The sequence below is a fragment of the Hypomesus nipponensis genome, chromosome 23 (assembly GCF_054491055.1).
Source record: "Hypomesus nipponensis isolate SF chromosome 23, ASM5449105v1, whole genome shotgun sequence".
NCBI classification, from domain to species: Eukaryota; Metazoa; Chordata; class Actinopteri; order Osmeriformes; family Osmeridae; genus Hypomesus; species Hypomesus nipponensis.
In genome coordinates, this window is record NC_140383.1 from 8280987 (window position 1) to 8300590 (window position 19604).

Here is a 19604-nt window from a genome sequence, read left to right on the forward strand (position 1 = left end):
TGGATCAGCATTTCAGTCTAAGCTTTGTTTGTCAATCAACTCCTAAAGACTAGGCCATTGACCCTTTTCCTGCAGTAGTGGCTTCAGAAATCGTCTACTGGGATTTATCTGCAGAAGTATAGTGCAGTTTCTAAAAAGTCAAGAGCAAGAATCATAAAAAGTCTTGATGAATAAAACATTGTGTCTCCTAGGTAACGATTACTGCGACAGCTAGGCCACCCATGCGTCATTGATCTCTGGTCAAGGCTTCACTGTGGGAGAGCTGAGAGCTGTATGGGTGGATGAAAGGTGATAAGAAATTATTTTTTCAGCTTGAGTGATTAAGTAACCTCTGATTGACCAATGCTGTGTTAACTTCCTCGGCAGGATATTACATAATATGGGCCAGTTCGGACTCATCTGGCCTCAAGAACATGCTCTGTTTAGTGTTGTTCTATATCAAAATACTTAAAATGTCTGTGGCATACTTTAAATAGAAAACAACATGATAACCTAATATGCCTGGATGTTTAATTTTAAATTTGAATTTCCTTCACTTATATTGGCCCAATTTTATTTTTTAGCCCTTCCTTTTACAAATTATACTGCTCACTACTGATTGTAATCTCAATAAACAGATCCCCTTTTCGCCATGTTACATTTGGCATCATATTACAAAATGTGTGAATGTAAGTCTATATCTAGGAGTCCTGAAAACAAATTCAATACCTCCACCAAAACGTAAAAAGTTGACAGAAAAGATCATAAAAGCGTAATGCAATTAGCAAGAAAAACATAATTAAACATAAAAAGATGAATTTGAACACAGGTCAATTTTATTTCAATGAATATTAGAGTTCACTGTGTTACAAAAGGGTATTTAAAATGATAACACAAGATAAGAAGAAGAAACCTGATACAAACCATGGGAATATTATGCCAGTTGATAGGAACTTTCCCTGGAATCTTTTTAAATATAAAGATATACAGCAGCTTCCAGGGTGAATTCCTTTCCTAAAGTTGTTTCAGTATATTTTATTACGATTTCTACAGAAAACAAGGCATCCAGTGGTACATAACTGTTTACAAAGTTAAGGTGCAATGCTGACAAAACCAGATATTTTACATCTAATATACAATACCTTTTAATGAGGCAAGTAAAGAAAATAAAGTGTAGAGCTCTGAATCATATTTTACTATCTATCAAGGAAAAAAAGCAAATGGCAGATGAGAAATGCGGTCCTCAATTTGAACCCACAGAAATATTCCAGGGCAAACTGACCATTGGCCAAATACTGAATCTCTTATGTTAAGACTACAGTTTGAATGGCCAGTTCACTAAAGTTGGTCATGATGTGTGACCGAAATGCATGATGAATTTTCTTATAAAATTAAGTCAAAAAATAAGCTAAGTAAGTTATTACAATCTTACATTCATAAACCATAAAATTATATTACCTGGGTACACAATATACCAAATAAAATACAAATACACAAGCATTGCAATTATCTATTTTAAAATGAAAAACTGCAAATAGCCATGCAATGTAGAAATGGGTTGCATTGCATATCAAAAGATGTCTTGAGTGAAGCAATCTCCAACTGATGTTGAGAATAAGGTCTTTATAGAAACATGAGGCCCCGCTAGACAAACCGACCAACATTAATAAACTTTGTATAATAATTAAACAAAAGCGGAGGCATAGAATAGAAACCCTTTTCCAATAAGCCCCTCAAAGGTTTGCGGTCTGTCTGGGCTCCTTCTACATTGACCAAAGCCATGGCAAAATCTGTTGTTTATCAGAAGTTATAATGCTTTCTTCCATCTACAAATTCTTTACAAACTTTCGATTTGTGTACAAATAATAATCTCAACCTCCAATTCAGCAAGTACGATCACAACTCAATCAACATATCTTAACACACACACACACTCACGCACAACAACTACTCCATCTACCTCTCTATCAAATCTGTCTTTACTAACCCAGAGAGCATCAAGGCAGTGTATGGGAAGCTCATTTTAGAACTGAATCTGAAGAAATTGTTATTTTACAAGATAACATATACACTGGGTATTTAATGTTTTGCACTTCATGACGTTTGACCCAGAGCTGTGCAATCTATAATGGTTGATGCTGGTGAAAGGGACATAAGAGGAAAAACTGTCCAACCACAACCTCCTTCATAGATCTACAAGAAAGACAGGTTAAATCAGCAAAACAAACATTTAAAATAAAAGACGGATTAAAAACAAAAACAAAAATCTTGTAGTAACTGATGTATGTGTATCAGACACAATAAGTAGGTCAGGAGAAGTGTGTATGTACAGTTTGCACTTCCAACATTCCAACAATTTGTGATGCAAATTGGTCATCCCTTCAAAAATGCGCCATATTGTTCTGTGGGTCGCCTGCCGGTTGACAGCGACATCACTTCCTTTACAGTGGCCTCTGCGCTGACTTCTCTGATGATCGTCGTACGTACGCATCATTTTCTCAATCGGGACGAGAAAGGAGGGTAGGGGACAATCAGGTGCTCGGTTGGTTCTGCGGTGTTGCGTTAAGTCTGAAGGTGGGAGTCCCTACACAGACACGGGCCTTACAAGAGGGGCTGCTGATAGTAGGCAGCCTGCTGCGGCTGGGGGGCTGGGTGGGAGGGCACCGCCATTGGATACGGGCCCGGAGGCATGCTGGAGTTAGCATTCTGATAGGCTGACATGTCCATGGCCACCCCCATTTGGGGAGGGTATGCGGCACTGGGAGCTTGGCTCATGTACGGCCCATTCATGCCACTGATGGGAAGGAACCAAGGACAGCAACATTAGCTATATGCTTGTGAGCCATAGCAGTTCCAAGGCTTGAAATAGAGGCTGCAGAAACCTACCTGACGTACTGTGCTGGTTGACTGTTGGGTGGGAGAGAGTGAAGGGGTCCTGGCTGGTCAGATGCCATGTAGGTCTGGGTTGGGGGGCCCTGGGACATCCCTGGGGGCATGTAGGCACCTCCTGGCTGGCCGGGATAACCCTGAAAAAGAGGGCACAGAAGGCGAAGTGGAACTGTCAGGCCAAATAGTGTCCTAGGGCCAAATAGTGTCCTACCTGAACGGCATTGTGACGTCAGGTAGGACACTATTTGGCCCTAGGACACTATTTGGCCTGACAGAACCCTTAGATGACTCAACAAATGTTTAACTCGGGATCAAATCTAACAAAAGGGATTACTCCGCTAAAGAAACAACGACCTCGTCAAGTTAAGGTCAAAAGCCCTCACTGAAAGAACAGGACCAGCCAAGGTGAGTGTGTGCTTGGTGTTAAATTGAGGTGGAGCTTTTCTTTTCTATTTTTAGTAGTTTCTCATTTTTTTTTTTTTGTTGCTGCACTGTGCAAAAAATACCTAACAGAAAGTGAGCAGAGCTCTTGTCCAGGCAGGACCACTGAAGCTGCCATTAGTCACCGTCACAGGGGAGTAACAGCGTCATCAATCATGGTTACAAAAAAAAAAAAAGAGCGCAGCAGACAAAACACAGCTGCACGTGGCCCACTGAGAATGCTGTACATCAGAAACCCACTAGATCGTCTTGTAACTAGGTCAGGCGGTTGAAATAGGCGTCGGCACAAATCACCTCTTCTTTTTTCAACACACACATTCATAACTTAAAAGCCGGACAGCGATTTCAATCGTTATCTTCGGGCCTTTTTCTGATCTGTCCGTCATTCATTCGATCCATAAATACAACGAGAGCCAGTGAAGTCTTACCGGCATGGCTGCAGCGGGAGCAGGTGGGTATTGGGCCGGGGGCTGCATCTTAGAGTAGGCCGTGTAGAATGGCGCCTCGTTCATCAGCTTGTTATACAGCTCCAGGGCTTCCAGAACCTTCACGTTGAGCTCTGACAACTCTGAGTGTTGCCTGTAAGGCAAAGAACGCGTGTGTGTGAGGGAGTGACAACCGCATCGCGTTTAGAGAGGAACGCATGAAAGCAGTGTCGGACCGACCCTCGCGGGTTCTTGATCTTGGGTGAGATCGCACGCTAAATGCGAGGTGTGCTTTGTGTGGGGAAAGGTAGATTCACCATACCTGTCAATCTCTTGTAGTTTCTCATCAATCATGGGGTTCATCTGCTCACAGGCACCTGGGAGGTAAGAAGCAGGGATTAATACAAATACATTGCACTCGAGTCTGAATGGACAGTCTCCTGTACATAATCGAACCAGCTGCAGCGCCGGTGGCCAAAACTTGGATTTATAGGGGCATCAAAGACTAGTTTATACCCTCCAGCTGGACCAGCTCGGAGTCGTCCAGAGCTGCATTAGCGGGATCCTTGTTCTGAAGCAGGAACAGCGTTTTGTCCATCTTCTCCTGCAGAAACAGAGAGGGGGAGAGAGAAACAGAGAAGAAGACAGCCGGGGGAGGGGGGGGGGGGAATGAAGAAAGGGAGAAGGAAATGGGGGAGTTTAAAGTACGGATGAGAAATATCCAAATGATTGAGAAGATAGTGGTGATAGTTGTACACTGCTCTCTACCCACCTCGTCTATGAAGACAGGCTCCGGTTCCACTTTGGGTTCTATACAGGGTTCTTCAGGAGTCTCCGTCTTCTCTACATATGCCACTGAGGAAAGACGAGGCCGTTTAACTCATCAGTCCACACATTACTCTGATCGATGAACGGGATAAATGGGAGCAAGGTATTGCAAAACCGAGGCCTGACCCCTGCCGTGGTACTAATGAAGGAAAACCTACCCGCTTCAGGTTCGTCATTCAGGTTTGTAGTGACAAAGTTGGACGGGAAGAGACCTATTCCCCTGTGGTTCTCTCCTTTCCACCAGTTTGGATCACTGCACACATCATTTCATAAGATGTTATGAGATCAACCATCTTTAAAAAGGGACACCAATTGCATGACTTGACCGGCCAGTTACCTGTCGTCGAGGACTAGGATCAACTCCCCAGTCTTGAAGGTCAACTCATTGTCCTCCGCCGCCTCAAAGTCATAGAGGGCACGCACCTTCCTGGAGTCCTTGCCCCCGTTAGTGTTGAAGGGGGGGTCGGAGGTCACCATGAGGGGGCGGGTCTCAACCTTCTGCTCTTGCAGGGACAGCTCGATGGCTGAGGGAAGTATGTGTGTTTAATTGTGTTCATCAGCTACATATCAAACTGTCTGCGCATGGCAAGGGGTGATGTCTACCTTTGGCCAGGTCGTCGTCATCAGAGGCTTTGCCCACTGCGGGTGTGCTGACCTTCAAGCTAGACCCCTGCGGTCAACACAGAACAAATGAGGTGATTATGGTAGGGAGGGAGGGAGGGAGGGAGGGAGGGAGGGAGGGAGGGAGGGAGGGAGGGAGGGAGGGAGGGAGGGAGGGAGGGAGGGAGGGAGGGAGGGAGGGAGGGAGGGAGGGAGGGAGGGAGGGAGGGAGGGAGGGAGGGAGGGAGGGAGGGAGGGAGGGAGGGAGGGAGGGAGGGAGGGAGGGAGGGAGGGAGGGAGGGAGGGAGGGAGGGAGGGAGGGAGGGAGGGAGGGAGAGAGGGGGGGTGGAGTAGAGAGTAAGCAAAAGAAGCATACTTTGTGATGCCACCTCTAGGAGTTTATAAGTAATACAGCATGCACAACGATCAACGAGAGAGACTAAACACCGCTTGTTTAAAAGAAGAAGCCACGCAACAGTGACCACAGGAAAGCTTGTACAATCTTTAAAGCAAACATTGTTATCCGGGTCAGAGCCTGCACAAGGGCCCCATGTCGACACATACCACGTGACATTCTCTGGCATGAAGAAGAAAAAAAGGGTGTGCATGCCAATGCAAGCTTCAAGGAAGAAATGAAGATGACGAAGATGCTAGGCTGTTCCACACCACACAAAACATAATGTAACTCTTCACATGGATACACTGGCTTTACATAAAATAACAGGAGGAAATTCCAAAGTAAGCTCAAACGCCACCCAGGGCTACAGTGTATTGGCAACACATGGGAAAGAAGTGGAGACTTGAGTGGGTGCTAGACAAGGCCAAGGACATAGTACAGTAGAATGTCATGGTGAAATTGCAGTTAGATCCTCATTGACAAACACAATTTTTAAATAAAAATCTAAAAATGTCAATAAAACTAAGTAACATCAACATTGGTGTTAATGATCATGAAGGTTTTTACCTGGGAGCCTGAAGGAAAGCTCACCCCATCCTCTTTTAGAGACTTAATGGTGGCGCTGATGAGACTGAGCTGTGGATCCTTCTGGAAACTCTCCGCCCATTCCATCATTAAGGCCTTCAGCTTGTCACACACCCTGTTGTGAGCCTGAAGTGACAGAGCGGAAACTATAGATATGTTCACTTCACCTACCAAAATTCAGCCTGTGACTATTATACCATTATAAAACAGTGGGAATGGTGGAAATATCATAATAATAATGAATTTTTTAAAGGAGGTTTGACCTGATTTAAGCCATATTGACAAAACATACCCTGCCCAGGACCGCCCGCACTTCACTGGCAAACTCTCGGGAACAGATCTCTAGGTGAAAGATTCTTCCAGCATTAGCAACACCAGCTCCTAGCAACTACAAAACAGGTGAGACATATTAGCTTAATCATATTTCTTCACGTATCATCCAGGGGTATCAAAGTGTTTTTAATCCTATCCACGTGGGTCTGGTGTACATGCCATGTGCATCCATTTTGATCTGTTAAATGATTGAGCAGCATATCAATAAAAGGTGAAGACGTTTAAATCATTATGCACGACTTAATGACTTTGGAAGTTTAGCTGCAGTGGGAGAGGTCTAATAATAGAATCATGTGACATCTTTACTCATGATGACTCAAAGAGAATGATCACATAGTCACAGTATCCCTCCTTGTCAGACTGCCCTGAACAACCCAGATTATTCCACAGCATTCCAGGCCCAATGGAGCAACTGTGTGACAACCAAGAGCCCAGATAGTTGAGCTACCCTGACAACTGAAGAGGAAGGAGGATTCGATTTTTAGTTCAATTCTATTAACATTATTGATCCCAAAGAAAATTCCAGCAATAACATAACAGGTGTTATTTTACGAGTGTTTACATAACACTCAGGGAAACATACGTAAGGCCTCCAGCAATAGGCAAACTTAAATAATCACATTCGACAAACAATCCTTTACAAAAGTAAATAAAACAGTCAGAAAATTGTCGCTTAATAGGTCACATCACAGCTGGGAACTGTCTGAGTTCTACTTAGATATAAAGATTGGGAAAAGGTGTGAATAAAGGGTGGGTATTCCAGCTTGAACTCACAGTGAGAGCCTGCATGGCCACATGTGGGACCTTGTGATTGACTCTTTTCATGATGGATCTGAGGCAGTCCTTTGCCCTGGGGAAGGACAGGTACATAGCTATTAGATATAGGAGGAATGGTAATAATAGCATCAAAGGCTCCAGGAAAAACATTTAGAATCTATATCCATAATTCGACATTCATGGCGATGAAGCTGTACTTTAATAGAATGCATATTTATACACGGGCCAAATGTTTTTGATGTGAAAACAAGTTAAAGTGCTGGTGTAAGTAAACAATGCTGTTGTTTTGGAGACAGGCTGTTTTTTTTCCTTCTCAGATTACCCATTGGGTGTTGTTCCAATCCTGTCGCAGATATCCATAATGAGGCCCCAGTCATCTGTTGTGTTGGTTTCATTGGTTGCTTTCTCTGAGAATGTGACAGAGCATGAATATTTATTGGAAACACTATGTATGTCACTGCGAATGGTCCTGCTTGTTACAACAAAATACAAGTCTAAGTATGGTGACGTCATACCTAACCGGCTACTTTGCTGTCACCATATGGGCATGTGACCTGGGCCAAGCTATTTGTTGTTTTAAATATATAGCCAATTAAAAAAAACTTGCTGGGTCAGACTACGACAGTGAGTCAGTGACAGCAAGTGACGTCAATATCGTATTCTAGCCACAAAGAAAAGCAATCTTCCAGGATGGACTGACAAACTAAACACAAAGCTGATTTAAATGCATCATTTGCATTGAGAGATAATGGTGACCTATGTAACATATGTTATAGCTTCTCTTTCTCAGATCGAGTCTGACTTCAATCTAGAGTTATTGTTACTGCTAACAAGCAGTACATACGCGGTTATACAGATTAAACACTTGGCTTTACATTGTTGTAAATTGGCACAATATCTGATATTTCGGGGGTATTCATTTTAACAGGGAGCGGCCCGCGGAATGAATGCTTCTACATAGAAGTACGTTAACTGATATTCTAGTTTATATAAATATCCCCACTCCTGTATACTAACTAACACATTACCTAAAGTTAACTGTAGCAGGAATCACGCTTACTGTACATTAACATACATTGTTAGTAGCTAACATAAAACATGTAGCTAGCCTATCCCAGACGTCATCAGAAACAATACGTTTTTTCGTTTTGACAGCCTGGCTGACGGCTTTATGCCAGTGATGAGCAAGTTACCTAGCTAGCAACCCATCTGTTGAAAATAGGAATCGGTGTAGTGCACTAGCAAGCTGCTAACTAAGTTTGGCAGATAATCAACAGGGTTAGCAATACAGCTAGCTAGTAGGTAGCTCGAACTAGCTATGTTACTGTAGGTTGCTAAGTCTAATAACAACGGCAATAAAAAGCTGAACTTACCGACATCTTGGTCAAATGGATTTTGGGTAAATAAAGGCATGTTGACTCTTTATTGGCGAATAAGTTCTAACGGCAGAAACTGTGACTTTCTTTAATAAAATATTTTCCCTTCCTCATCCATCAAAGTGTACACTTTCACCAGTTGCTCTTCCGTAAACTTGGGTGTCCAATCAAATGCCTGATGATCATTAAAAGCTCAATAGAAATATATCTGTCACATCCACCTTTTGCACATATCTTTAACATATTTAACGAATTTCAGTTTGAACCTGTCATGATGTAGGTATGTTTTAATACCTTACTATTTAGTTAGTTGTCTGTCACACAGGCAAGTACATAGACATCTCTACGGGGGTCCTAAACTCTGGAATGAAGTAACTGGGGTGGAATAACAGTAGAAATAGATGGAATATGTGTTGACTCCTTTCTTGTATTATAGAGAGGGATACTATATTGTTTGATTATTTTATCAGTATTTTGTTATTTTTGTTTTGTTTTTGCAACCTAACCTGTCAAGCGTTCTATGTCTTGCGTTACGTTATGGTAATGTTGCAGTAGGGGGCGCGCGTTCATGTACCCATACCCTGAATATTGTTTGCGGCCCTTGCCCTTTATGCCTCTCGTTTCCTGAGTCGGTGAACCGATTCCAATTATCAGCACCAGGCACCGTCAAGTGGATTTCAGCCATGTCAGCACCTGCTATGGGGAGCACCAAAACAGCTCACAGTGATGTGAGCCAAAAGAAGAAGAGGGGACCAGGTGCCCTGGCGACGGCGTATCTGGTTATTTATAACGTGGTTATGACAGCTGGGTATGTACATTTAATTCTGTACTTCCTGTTGTAGTCTATGCCGAGTAAGTAGCAAGCGTGATAATTCCTCATGGATTAGGATGTATACAACTGGCACACACTCGCATCGAGACACGATTATTCGAACCGTATCTAGCATTTACCATATATTCCAGAGCAGAGGCCTACCAGAAAAGTAATCTAATAATAAACTCGTGTTGAGGAAAATACTTTTGTCACAAGCTAATAAGATAGCACGCCGCTGCAGGCAAACAGTCCACTATTGTTAAAACCACCGTAATCGGAAAGTCATAATTTGTCAGACAGGGGTACTGTCATAGAGTAGGGTACTGTTATTATAAAGTGGCGATGTCGTCGTGAAAAGTTAAGCATTTGTCCTCCGATGAACAATTATAATGTACTACTAGTATGTCAATGACATGGAGACTGATCGCATACCTGTTTAATATACCATTGTACATATAACATGTTGCGTGTTTACACAGTAATGTAATGGGTCAGATCATGTGGAATATGTTAAAATGATTAAGGATTGAGCAACAGCCTCATATTGCCAGATTGCACAAGTGGGGGTGCTATCCTAACCAGTTATATCGCATTGTAGTTCTATTCCAACCAGTTAGATCACCCCCTCACCTTGGTTGGTGCTTAGGTGAAACTTTAGAACACATAACCTACGGTTGACTCAGCCTTTTCTATGTTAAAGCAGGCTGTTTCACCTACGGCTTTGTACAACTAATATGTTGTACTGTGCCTTACTTTGCAGTGAAATGTAAAAGGTTTGTATGTGTATGTTATTTAGGTGGCTGGTGATAGCTGTGGGCCTGGTTCGTGCTTACTTGGCCAGAGGCAGCTACCATGGTCTATACTACTCCATAGAGAAGCCCCTAAAGTTCTTCCAGACTGGTGCTCTCCTGGAGGTGGGTGAAGGCAGTGTCTGCTTACAAATACTGTATTCTGCAAGCCATCCTTAAGTAACCCATGGCTGCTATTTAGTGATGAGTAAGTGATACAAAAACACAGTTTTAATTCCACTGTGTCACGTCCGAGCCTCTTCAGCTTCCACCCCTGTGATATTCACACACACAAGTTCTGGGGCCCTTGTGTGGATTGAAAATCTAGTTCCAAATAGCACTTGAACTTGGGAGGACCAAGAAAATGTCCTCACAAGTTCAAATTTACCTTAGTTTACTATTCTTGAGGGCACTTCTGATAAACATGCCCATACACACACACACACACACAAACTGTCCAAAAGTTACTTAGTGTTTCGGTGATTGCTTTCAGCCATACTGTATTATCAAATATTGAACTTTGTATAAAATAAACTCTTAACATTGTGCTTACCAATTCTTATAAATCTATCTATATCTACATAATCATGGACATTTAAAACAAGTATTTCCAGGCCAGATACAATTGTTATTCTGTTTCATTTAGCTGTATGTATCCTAAATGAATGTCTTTTATTTTTTTTCAGGTATTGCACTGTGCTGTGGGTAAGTTCCTCTCCTGTCACCTTTTGGTCTTTTTCATCAGTAAACCAAGAATGTGGACCTACTGCATAGACTGCTGACCTTAGAGAATTGGGGTTGGGCAATTGTAGTTTAGGTAAGCTTGCCAGGTGGTGCTCCTGTGCAAAGGAGAAGCTGTATATCTTTGGTGGTGTGATTCTGGGTTGAGAGTCCACTCCTCTTTATCTGGGATTTAAAGACGAACCTGACCTTTCCCTCAGCGAGCTAACAGACTATGGTTGCCTGCTGTTGTTCAGCACACAGCACTGTGCTGCCCCCTGCAGGGACCAACTCTACACACCGTCTACTCAATCACTGTGTCTTTTATGAAAAGGACATTTTGTAATTATTTGATCATCTCATCTTTCTACCCTTTAGGCATTGTTCCATCCTCAGTGGTTCTGACAGGATTCCAGGTGATGTCTCGAGTGTTCCTCACCTGGGCTGTGACTCACAGTGTCAGAGAGGTATGAATGCTACATTATTCATTTCAAATGAGTATTGATACAGTTCAATGTATTGGTCCTATCACTCCATGGAGCAACTGTTACATTTCAAATAATGGATTATCTAATGCTGATGTTTTTGGATCTTTCAGCTCTTTTGTATTGTTAGGTTCAATATCAGTGTGGTTTTGATCCATGTTCATAATAAGTTATACACATAGACTGAAGAAGAGTATTGATCCCTAAACAATGCCTCTAGATGTTGTCTTCCATCCAAAAGAAAGACTGTCTTGCTGAGGCATCAAGGTCTGTAAGCCTGAAATAGCCACCATGCTTGAAACAAACATTATTAACACTGATGTACGTGTCAGAACAATGTGTGTGCGCATGTCTGAGGATGGGTGTGTCTTTATGCCTTTGCATCCAGCCTATGTTGACTCAACCAGAATGTGGGTTTTGCTTTTCCCTGCTGTGTGTCCCGCTCATGTCTCTCTGTGGACTGATGTCTGGGCGTCCTGAGATGCATGGTTTTTCTTGCAGCTATAGCCGATTCTGAATATGAAGTCGATAAGCCCTACTCGACCTCCTTTTCACCGTTTTGATATCTCCCCCCCACGTCCACCACAGGTCCAAAGTGAGGACAGTGTCCTTCTCTTTGTAGCGGCCTGGACCATTACAGAGATCATCCGGTACTCCTTCTACACATTCAGCCTGCTCAACCACCTACCCTACCTCATCAAATGGGCAAGGTAAGGACCAGATTGGCTAAAACTGATTGTTATTTACAGTGCAGGTTTTCCCATAAGAGGGAAGTCGTATTTTTTTCACTCATCCCTTAGCTAAATGGGAACATCTTAACTGACAGAAAACAATGATACAAAAGAACTGATACGCATTTACATTGTATGGCAGTGAAGGGTCAATGATGGAGTGTGGGAGTCGGTGACGTTTGTTGCATAATCAGTTTTCCTGATGTGAAGTGCATTTGTTTGAAATTCTTGTCAGAATTAGCATCAAGGTGATGATTCATGCTATCCAGCCTTAACCAAGGAAATACATTTCCTTGAAACTTTAATGTGCTGAGTTTTTTTAGAATTGTTCAGTTGGTATTGCACTAATCAGCTTAAACCATTACCTTATTATAGAGTTATATTGAAAATATATGTGTCTAATAGTGCATCCTTTTTTCATAGTTAATAATGTGCCTTATTCCCTCTATGCAGGTACACATTCTTCATTGTGCTGTACCCAATGGGTGTCACTGGGGAGCTGTTAACTATCTACGCAGCCCTGCCATATGTACAGAAGACTGGCCTGTACTCTGTCACTCTGCCCAACAAGTACAACTTCTCCTTTGATTACCACACCTTCCTCATCCTCACCATGATCTCCTACATTCCACGTAAGTTGCACCAACTCCTCCCCTCTCCCCACACATTAAGGTGTATCTGATAATGTGTTGAGTCATCTAGGTCACAGCAGCTATTCATACTGGCCATGTTGTAAACACTGCATGCCGTGAAATAATGCTAGGCAATACCAATGTTCTCTTTACAAGTGCCTGCCTCACTTCCAAGTCATTGTGGTAATTCATACCGGAAGTGTGACTCCTTTCTTCTCCCTCCTCTCCTCTCTAGTCTTCCCACAGCTGTATTTCCACATGATGCGTCAGAGGAAGAAAGTCCTGGGGCATGTGGAGGACTACACCAAAGTGGAGTAAACCGAGCACATCAGAGACCGGTCACAGGACAAAAGAGAAATTAAGAGAAGATAACCTTTTAGAAACCTGCTTGGCCTACTAAACATGTCTGCATGTTGATAAACCAAGCTTATCTCTGTTTTCAGATCCAGAAGTACGATGTGAGGACTATGATGTAATCTAACAATGTTTTTATGGTTTATCAATTGGTTGTTGATGAGTTGTTGCCTGAGATCCGGTTTTCAAGTGCATATACTACAATTTGAACAGCTTGGTGGTTTCTTTATGAGCAAAGGCACTTACCCACTGTTCTATAAGAACGCTTACTCAAAACCGTACTGAATCGAATACAGTTGCATCTCTTTCAGAGGCGAGCAGAATGGTCCTGGCAAGGACTCTTGATCATACTGTTTAACTTAAATGCAATGATACATACTGTTCTCTTCTCTAGTGGCACTGTAGGAGATTAACTCTAAAACAACCCCCTGGTCTGCACATTGTTGTAATGAATAGTAATTGTCCTTTGTTTGGATACAGTTCCAAGACAGTTGGAAAATAAGAGTTTGATTTAAGTTATTGATTTAAGTTAGTAACAATTTAGTTTTGTATCTTATTTTGTCACATGTAGGTTTGATCACATTCCCTGTTTGGTATAATAAAGCTTTTTCATTCTGTGTTTGTTTAGTTTCAGTTTTTGAATTATACCTGGAGAACTGAAGTAACTGGGAGTTTGATAGGTTTTTGAAAGGTTACCATGTCCTATCAAGATTAGTAATGCTTTTTATGTTGAGTGAACCTTGTCAACCAGTTTGTATTGAATTTACATTGACCAGGGTTTGTGCGATATTGGTGTCCTTGCTTTTAATAAATGTTAACTTAAGGTTGGTTACGTTAGTTAGTTTATCTGTACCTGTTCAGGCTAGACGTGCTGTTAATGACTAGTTGTAGAGTTGCTGAATAGATTGAGTTGTGCAGTTGAAAGCTTTTCTGTATTCTTTGTCTGTTTGGACTGATAAAACTCATTGAAATTATCTTCAATAATGGTAAAGGCTATTCTGAAATCTTCTCTATGTGACCTTAGTGCAAGATGCTACATTTTATAGTACCTTGGAAATGTCACAAGCCATCACAATTTTTCTGTATTTATTCACACTTTGAGTTAAACTATAGTTGCCAGAATATACTGTGACAAAAAGCTTACCTACTGTACACACTGGATCCAATTGGATTAGAGAGCTTGAAGTCATGCATTCCCAATGAGCCAAATCTAATAATACAGAGAGATGGTGCACATGTGTGATGCCTGGCTTTGCATGGTATTACCCTTATCTCCTTTGGTACTGGAAATAACATTATGAGAGATGTTTTATGTTGTTACGCCATGTTGACTCCCAAACTGAATATTTTATGGATTTGGATTAAGCCAACACAAGTAAAAGCATAAGCTTATTTCTGTGTTTATTTCACTATTCTAGTTTTGTCATATTTCATTAGTGGTGTTGGTTCTGTTTTTGGAGGGCTTGGTCAGTGGTGTGAGCTGAGGCTAGTTTACCTGCAGCGCTGCTTTGTGGTGTACAACCATTACTGGGGACTACTGACTCCGAAATTGAATCCCAGTATTATTATTATTCCTACAGTAAAGGGAGTCGTCCCTAAGAATACCTCCCACTTTGCAACTTAATTAAAAGTCCTGTGGATTTTATATATACCAAAGCTGTTCTCCAAAACTCACTTTCAAACCTTATGGTTGGAGAAATCCCTGTACAACGATCAAGTTTAGCTAACAGCACAACAACCCACCACTTTTAATAGTCAAATCTTACTATTGCTTGTTTGAAGACAGCTTGACAGCATGGTTATGAAATTATTAGGTATGTCTGTGAAAGACAGGTATGCAACTCTTGCGAAATTGCATGTCAGAGGAAATAATCAATTTGCCCTGAGTAATTGTAATTGGGCACCTTGTAAAGAGAGAAGCATGCCACACGACTGCATTCTCCTGGTTCTACTAACTACTGTGAGGTTTTTGATACAAATGTTTTGCATGGAACAGGAAAACTTTGTACAAGTATGATGCGTTATATGAATATATATATATATTTACAATAAACTCAATATGGTAAGCAAGCTGATGTTTCAGAGGTTGTTTTCCGTAATCCATAAGGAAATGTTGAAAAGGTTGTTGGAAAACGAAGAGAGTGTTATCTGTATGTGTTATGTTTGTTTAAAAGTAGTATCGCTGCTGAACAAATTCCCTAACCACTCACATGATGGCAGTAGTGTTCTAGGCTACTTCAGAAAAACAGTATGAGTTCCTTTATAACAAACTGAATGATGAAAGTTTTTCTTTTAGGGACTTTCACAATATCGGTATTGGTAAAACTTTGATTCTCCCCAGTTGGGTTAGGTTTCAGACCAGCTCAGAAGGCTTTATGTGATGAATAAAACATTTCTCAAAACACTTCAAATGTGTCCTCTGGAGACAAAAATCCTGTAATTCATCAACAATCCTTTTAAGCATTTTTCTCATCCTAGGCAAATGCTCTTCCTAACCATTTTCTTCCCCTGTAAAAGAGCAACAGATACATTAGGCTAGTGTGTGCATTATTATAAATAAACCAGGGCATTCAAACCAGGGCTTTTGCATTATGCAGAAACACTTGTTCAGCTAAAGTAAAGGATCATTTAGCAGGAGATAATACATAAAATACATTCATGGTTTTCAAAATACAATCTATGTGTGCACATGCATACAAACATGGTGTGATGAGTATACTGGTCACATGCACTGTGTCCCACTCTTTTGATTTACACTTGTTTAGGTCACTTATACAACACTGTGCTTGAATTGCATTATGCTGGTGCTATAATGATCAGGTTTCAACGTTTGCATAATCTCAATGATTCCATTATACTTATTCAGAGCTTGTTATGTCCCAAGCAAGAGAAACTGTGAGAAGAAAGGGATAGCTGTGTATAAAAATCTACACAAGAACATTTAGCCAGAACATTTAGCTGACACAGTTACATCATTGTTTCTCCTCATTTGTAATTCATGCAATTTGTTCATATCCTTTAATAAAAAGGAATACTAGATCAGATGAAACCTTTATGAGGTCAGTGTCCTCTTTCTCCATAAAAAGCGGATGGCTTACATGTGATCCTTTCAGTGGAAGGAAACTGCAAGATGGCAATGGGACAACGAAAAAACACTTTTCACTATCTTAATAAATGTAACTTGTTGTAAATGTAAGTGTATTTTCTACCTAATTAAGGCAAATCCAAGTTCTATAAGAGAGGGAGATTGAAATGGACAATATTGAAAAACTATAGGCTATGGAGTGTTATGTGATAGAATGAAAGGTTACTGGACTGTAAAAGTGTATGTGTTCAAATAATTATATCATGACTCACTGTATACAATATAGGCCAATGCAGCTAGTTTGCTCTTAAAATAATTGCTTCATGCCTCTCAATGATGGCTCCACAACTATTGATAAACATTAGATGAGGAGGCTAGTTGTCTTCAGAACGTTAAGTGTTAAACGTTTGTGCTCAGATCCAGCTGTGAACACAGACCCGCCCATTCATCCAGTCAAGTTTGAACTGACACCGGCAAAAGCCAATAATAATCCTGTATGTGAAAGTCATTTTCTCGCTTTTCCAATAGAAATTGGCAAAAGGCGGACTTTAGGAATCACACTTGGTTGAATGGCAACCCAACGGAGACCGTAAATAGCCGATGATGCTCACTTGATCAATACAACGCGTGATTCTCTATCCTTGCTTTATGGGATTTCGTGAAAAAGAAGATATCTAGTTAGTCGGATAGAACGCTCGGATTCTTCGACGTTGTGCACAAAATAGGGTGGCCATTTGCACCGACATCGTTGAAAATGTGTCCTGAATGAATATGGATCCAAATTGGATTGAGTCATCGGGGATCTCGAGTGCTGATCTGCAGCTGGTCAATGTTGCGGCAGGTTATTAATTATTGTAGAGTTGGCATTAATTCTATACTAATAGAGTAGCTAAAGAATACAGTCGTTTTTTATTGTGCGCGGCTTGGAGACCAGGAGAATCGGAGTGCTTTCCTATACAACCATCGGTCCATGAGGGAAGTGAGTGATTTAGCCTAAATGTGAGGATATAACCACCGACAAGCCTGGAACCAGTAGCGCAGGTGCATGACCATAATCCTATTGGTTGAAGAACAAATGTAGACGGCACCATGGAATTGTACCCCATACACTCAGATTGGTACCGCTTTTACTTTTCTAAAATATCTATTTCACAGGGTAAAAGAAAATATTTAGGGAGATATAACGGATTTGCAACGTAAAATGGGGCTCAAGTTGCGTAATTATTTCATTCATTGAACAATAGCATTGAACTATAGGCATTCTCCGTTTGTATGGGAGTCAGGCCTAATAATATTGTCAGAAGTCCACCTGAAAATATGCATTGTACACAAGATGGTTTTGTTGCTGGTGAGTCCCATGTTACCCTACTTTTTCTCCTTGTTCAATTGTTTTGATCCTCGAAAGAATTCTTCAACCGGCCATGAAATTGTTTTGACTTTTTGGACACAGTATAGGCTACGCGTTGATAAAATGTAGGCCTATGACAAACATATTTGATAAAATGTGTTGTTCGGGCCGTAAATAAATTATTGTCCTGAACATTTTATAGTCTACATTCGATCGTTTTGAATAGGCCTATAGGTCTTAAGTGTGCGATATTACACAATGGCTTTGATTTGAACTTTCAGATTCGGATCCCCCAATGAACTTTCACAAAATCCCAATTGAGAGCTGCAAGAACCTTGCTGATGTGTATTCGTTTGAAGTTTGGTAGAAATGTCATTAAGAGTAGGCCTATAGCCTACTGTTTATTCTCAATTTGTTGGGCAAACCTTTAAGCCCAGAGTTGGAATTTAGGAAGTTTTATTTTATAAAAGGACTCGATGTCGAGTCCTTTATATATTAATTTCTTCTGAAATAGGCCATAATGTCCAGATCAAACAGTGTAAGCCCCCCTGGAGTCGGTGCGCCTGGACTAAGGGGAGGGACTGAGCACAGATCAGCTTGGGGCGAGTGTGAGTCTATTGCCAACGGATGCCCATACTCGGCCAGATCGCCGAGCAAAAAGCTCACCCGGTCGAACAGCAGATGGAAAGAGGAGGATGATTATGATCGACAAGCAGGACGAGCCACAACAACTGTTAGCAGGGTCAGTTTTAGGTCTAGGTCTGCGTGGCAAGAGCATGGGGAGGGGAGCCGTAACAACAACCGTTCATCCCCAAAACACGCTGATGGTGAAGTAAGAGCCAAGTCGGTGGAACTGGGTCTGGAGGACCGGAGATCGAAGCCCAAGTCCGAGGAGGAGCTTATGCCCGAAGTTCACTTTTCCATGGTTGCGTGCTGCAGCAGCGTGATGCAGATTTTTAAATCCAAGAAATTCCAATCGGAGAAATTGGAAAGGCTTTACCAGCGTTACTTTTTCCGACTTAATCAGAGCAGTTTGACCATGCTTATGGCCGTGTTGGTGCTCGTGTGCGCGGTCATGCTGGGATTTCATTGCGCCGGGGGGATATGCAGCGTAACTTACGTGGTGGTCTTTGCCATTGCCATCCTTCTCATCCTCATACTGATGGTCGTCTGCAATAGAAACGGGTTTCATCAGGACCACATGTGGATCGTCTGCTATGTGGTTATACTGGTCGTGCTAGTGGTGCAGGTGATTGGGGTTCTACTGGTGCAGCCGCGAAGTGCCTCTGAGGGAATCTGGTGGACAGTGTTCTTTATCCATGTCATCTACACGTTGCTCCCGGTCCGGATGCGAGCTGCAGTTATCACTGGAGTTATACTGTCCGCCATCCATGTGGCCGTGTCTTGGACGCTAAACGGGGTGGATAACTTCATATGGAAACAGGTAAAGTAGTTTCGTCACTTGAGAGAGTGCAGTTGTAGGCTATGTCTCTACCAGCCACATAGAATTAAAGTTCAAATGTCAATAGGTTTAAAGTATTTCATGCTATTTTAAAAATGACAATACACTTATGAAGACAACACCTGATAAATTAAAACGTCTTGTCACAAAATCCAGAGAGATAGATCGATAGGTTTCTATTAGCCTAGGCTACTCTTAAAAGTTAATATTTTCTTTTCAAAATAGCCTAGCGCGTCTTGAAGTAGGCTACACATTAGCTTACTGAATTATCATACTGATAGTTAAGGTCTATATGCATATTATAGATGCCGATGTTGTTCTTTGGCTTTCACCGAGATGCCTGCACCTTGTTGCCACGGAAACTGTCAAGATTGACTATTGCTCAGCAAGCTTTTCTTTGAGAGCAATTAGCGGAAGTTCGGCAAGTCGTGAGTGAATGCAAGTAGCCTAATACTATTAGTAATAGGCGATCAGACGTTTTCCTTAATAGCCTAGGTGTGTTCTTGAGTTTTTCATGAAATGCTGAAAATGACATACAAACACAAAATGCCAAAC

At 41.6% G+C, this 19604-nt stretch overlaps 3 protein-coding genes and 1 long non-coding RNA gene across 6 annotated transcripts in view; 2 read left to right on the forward strand and 2 right to left on the reverse strand.

Annotated features, from left to right (window-relative positions):
- Positions 1-793: 793 nt before the first annotated feature.
- Positions 794-8801, reverse strand: stam2 (signal transducing adaptor molecule (SH3 domain and ITAM motif) 2). 2 transcript variants are annotated; one of them, XM_084689643.1, is made up of 14 exons: positions 8628-8801; positions 7577-7661; positions 7252-7327; positions 6437-6532; positions 6127-6270; positions 5166-5232; positions 4900-5086; positions 4721-4815; positions 4507-4589; positions 4251-4338; positions 4057-4111; positions 3738-3888; positions 2875-3005; positions 794-2773 (listed from the first exon to the last, which is right to left on the reverse strand). In XM_084689643.1, the coding sequence occupies exons 1-14, from the start codon at positions 8665-8667 to the stop codon at positions 2581-2583; spliced, it is 1491 nt and encodes a 496-aa protein (XP_084545769.1). In that variant the 5' UTR covers positions 8668-8801; the 3' UTR covers positions 794-2580. The 2 variants fall into 2 exon arrangements, with proteins under 2 accessions (XP_084545769.1, XP_084545768.1); XM_084689642.1 differs by having other exon boundaries at positions 2866-3005; positions 8628-8799.
- A 190-nt stretch (positions 8802-8991) lies between these two features.
- Positions 8992-13771, forward strand: hacd2 (3-hydroxyacyl-CoA dehydratase 2). Its single transcript, XM_084689778.1, has 7 exons — positions 8992-9438; positions 10241-10358; positions 10919-10937; positions 11331-11419; positions 12026-12147; positions 12622-12800; positions 13036-13771. The coding sequence occupies exons 1-7, from the start codon at positions 9314-9316 to the stop codon at positions 13116-13118; spliced, it is 735 nt and encodes a 244-aa protein (XP_084545904.1). The 5' UTR covers positions 8992-9313; the 3' UTR covers positions 13119-13771.
- Positions 13772-15281: 1510 nt separating this feature from the next.
- On the reverse strand, positions 15282-19484 carry LOC146234094 (uncharacterized). The gene is made up of 4 exons (XR_014741608.1): positions 19172-19484; positions 18853-19015; positions 18708-18757; positions 15282-15662 (listed from the first exon to the last, which is right to left on the reverse strand). It is a non-coding gene; the product is annotated as an uncharacterized LOC146234094 (long non-coding RNA).
- adcy5 (adenylate cyclase 5) overlaps positions 15688-19604 on the forward strand; it is a 46938-nt gene continuing 43021 nt past the window's right edge. For both annotated transcript variants that reach the window (XM_084688803.1, XM_084688802.1), the window contains exon 1: positions 15688-19031. In XM_084688803.1, coding sequence (XP_084544929.1) covers positions 18108-19031 — 924 coding nt within the window. In that variant the 5' untranslated portion in view covers positions 15688-18107. The remainder of the gene's footprint in view (positions 19032-19604) is intronic.

Bases quoted from the DNA above. Each gene is read 5' to 3' on its own strand.
- hacd2 (XM_084689778.1), top strand. From the start codon at position 9,314: ATGTCAGCACCTGCTATGGGGAGCACCAAAACAGCTCACAGTGATGTG. The intron at 12,148-12,621 runs GTAAGGACCAGA...CCCTCTATGCAG, and splicing joins TACCTCATCAAATGGGCAAG to GTACACATTCTTCATTGTGC. The intron at 12,801-13,035 runs GTAAGTTGCACC...TCTCCTCTCTAG, and splicing joins CATGATCTCCTACATTCCAC to TCTTCCCACAGCTGTATTTC.
- stam2 (XM_084689642.1), bottom strand. From the start codon at position 8,667: ATGCCTTTATTTACCCAAAATCCATTTGACCAAGATGTCG. The intron at 6,533-7,251 runs GTGAGTTCAAGC...CCTGTTTTGTAG, and splicing joins TGGCCATGCAGGCTCTCACT to TTGCTAGGAGCTGGTGTTGC. The intron at 4,339-4,506 runs GTGGGTAGAGAG...CTGTTTCTGCAG, and splicing joins AGCCTGTCTTCATAGACGAG to GAGAAGATGGACAAAACGCT.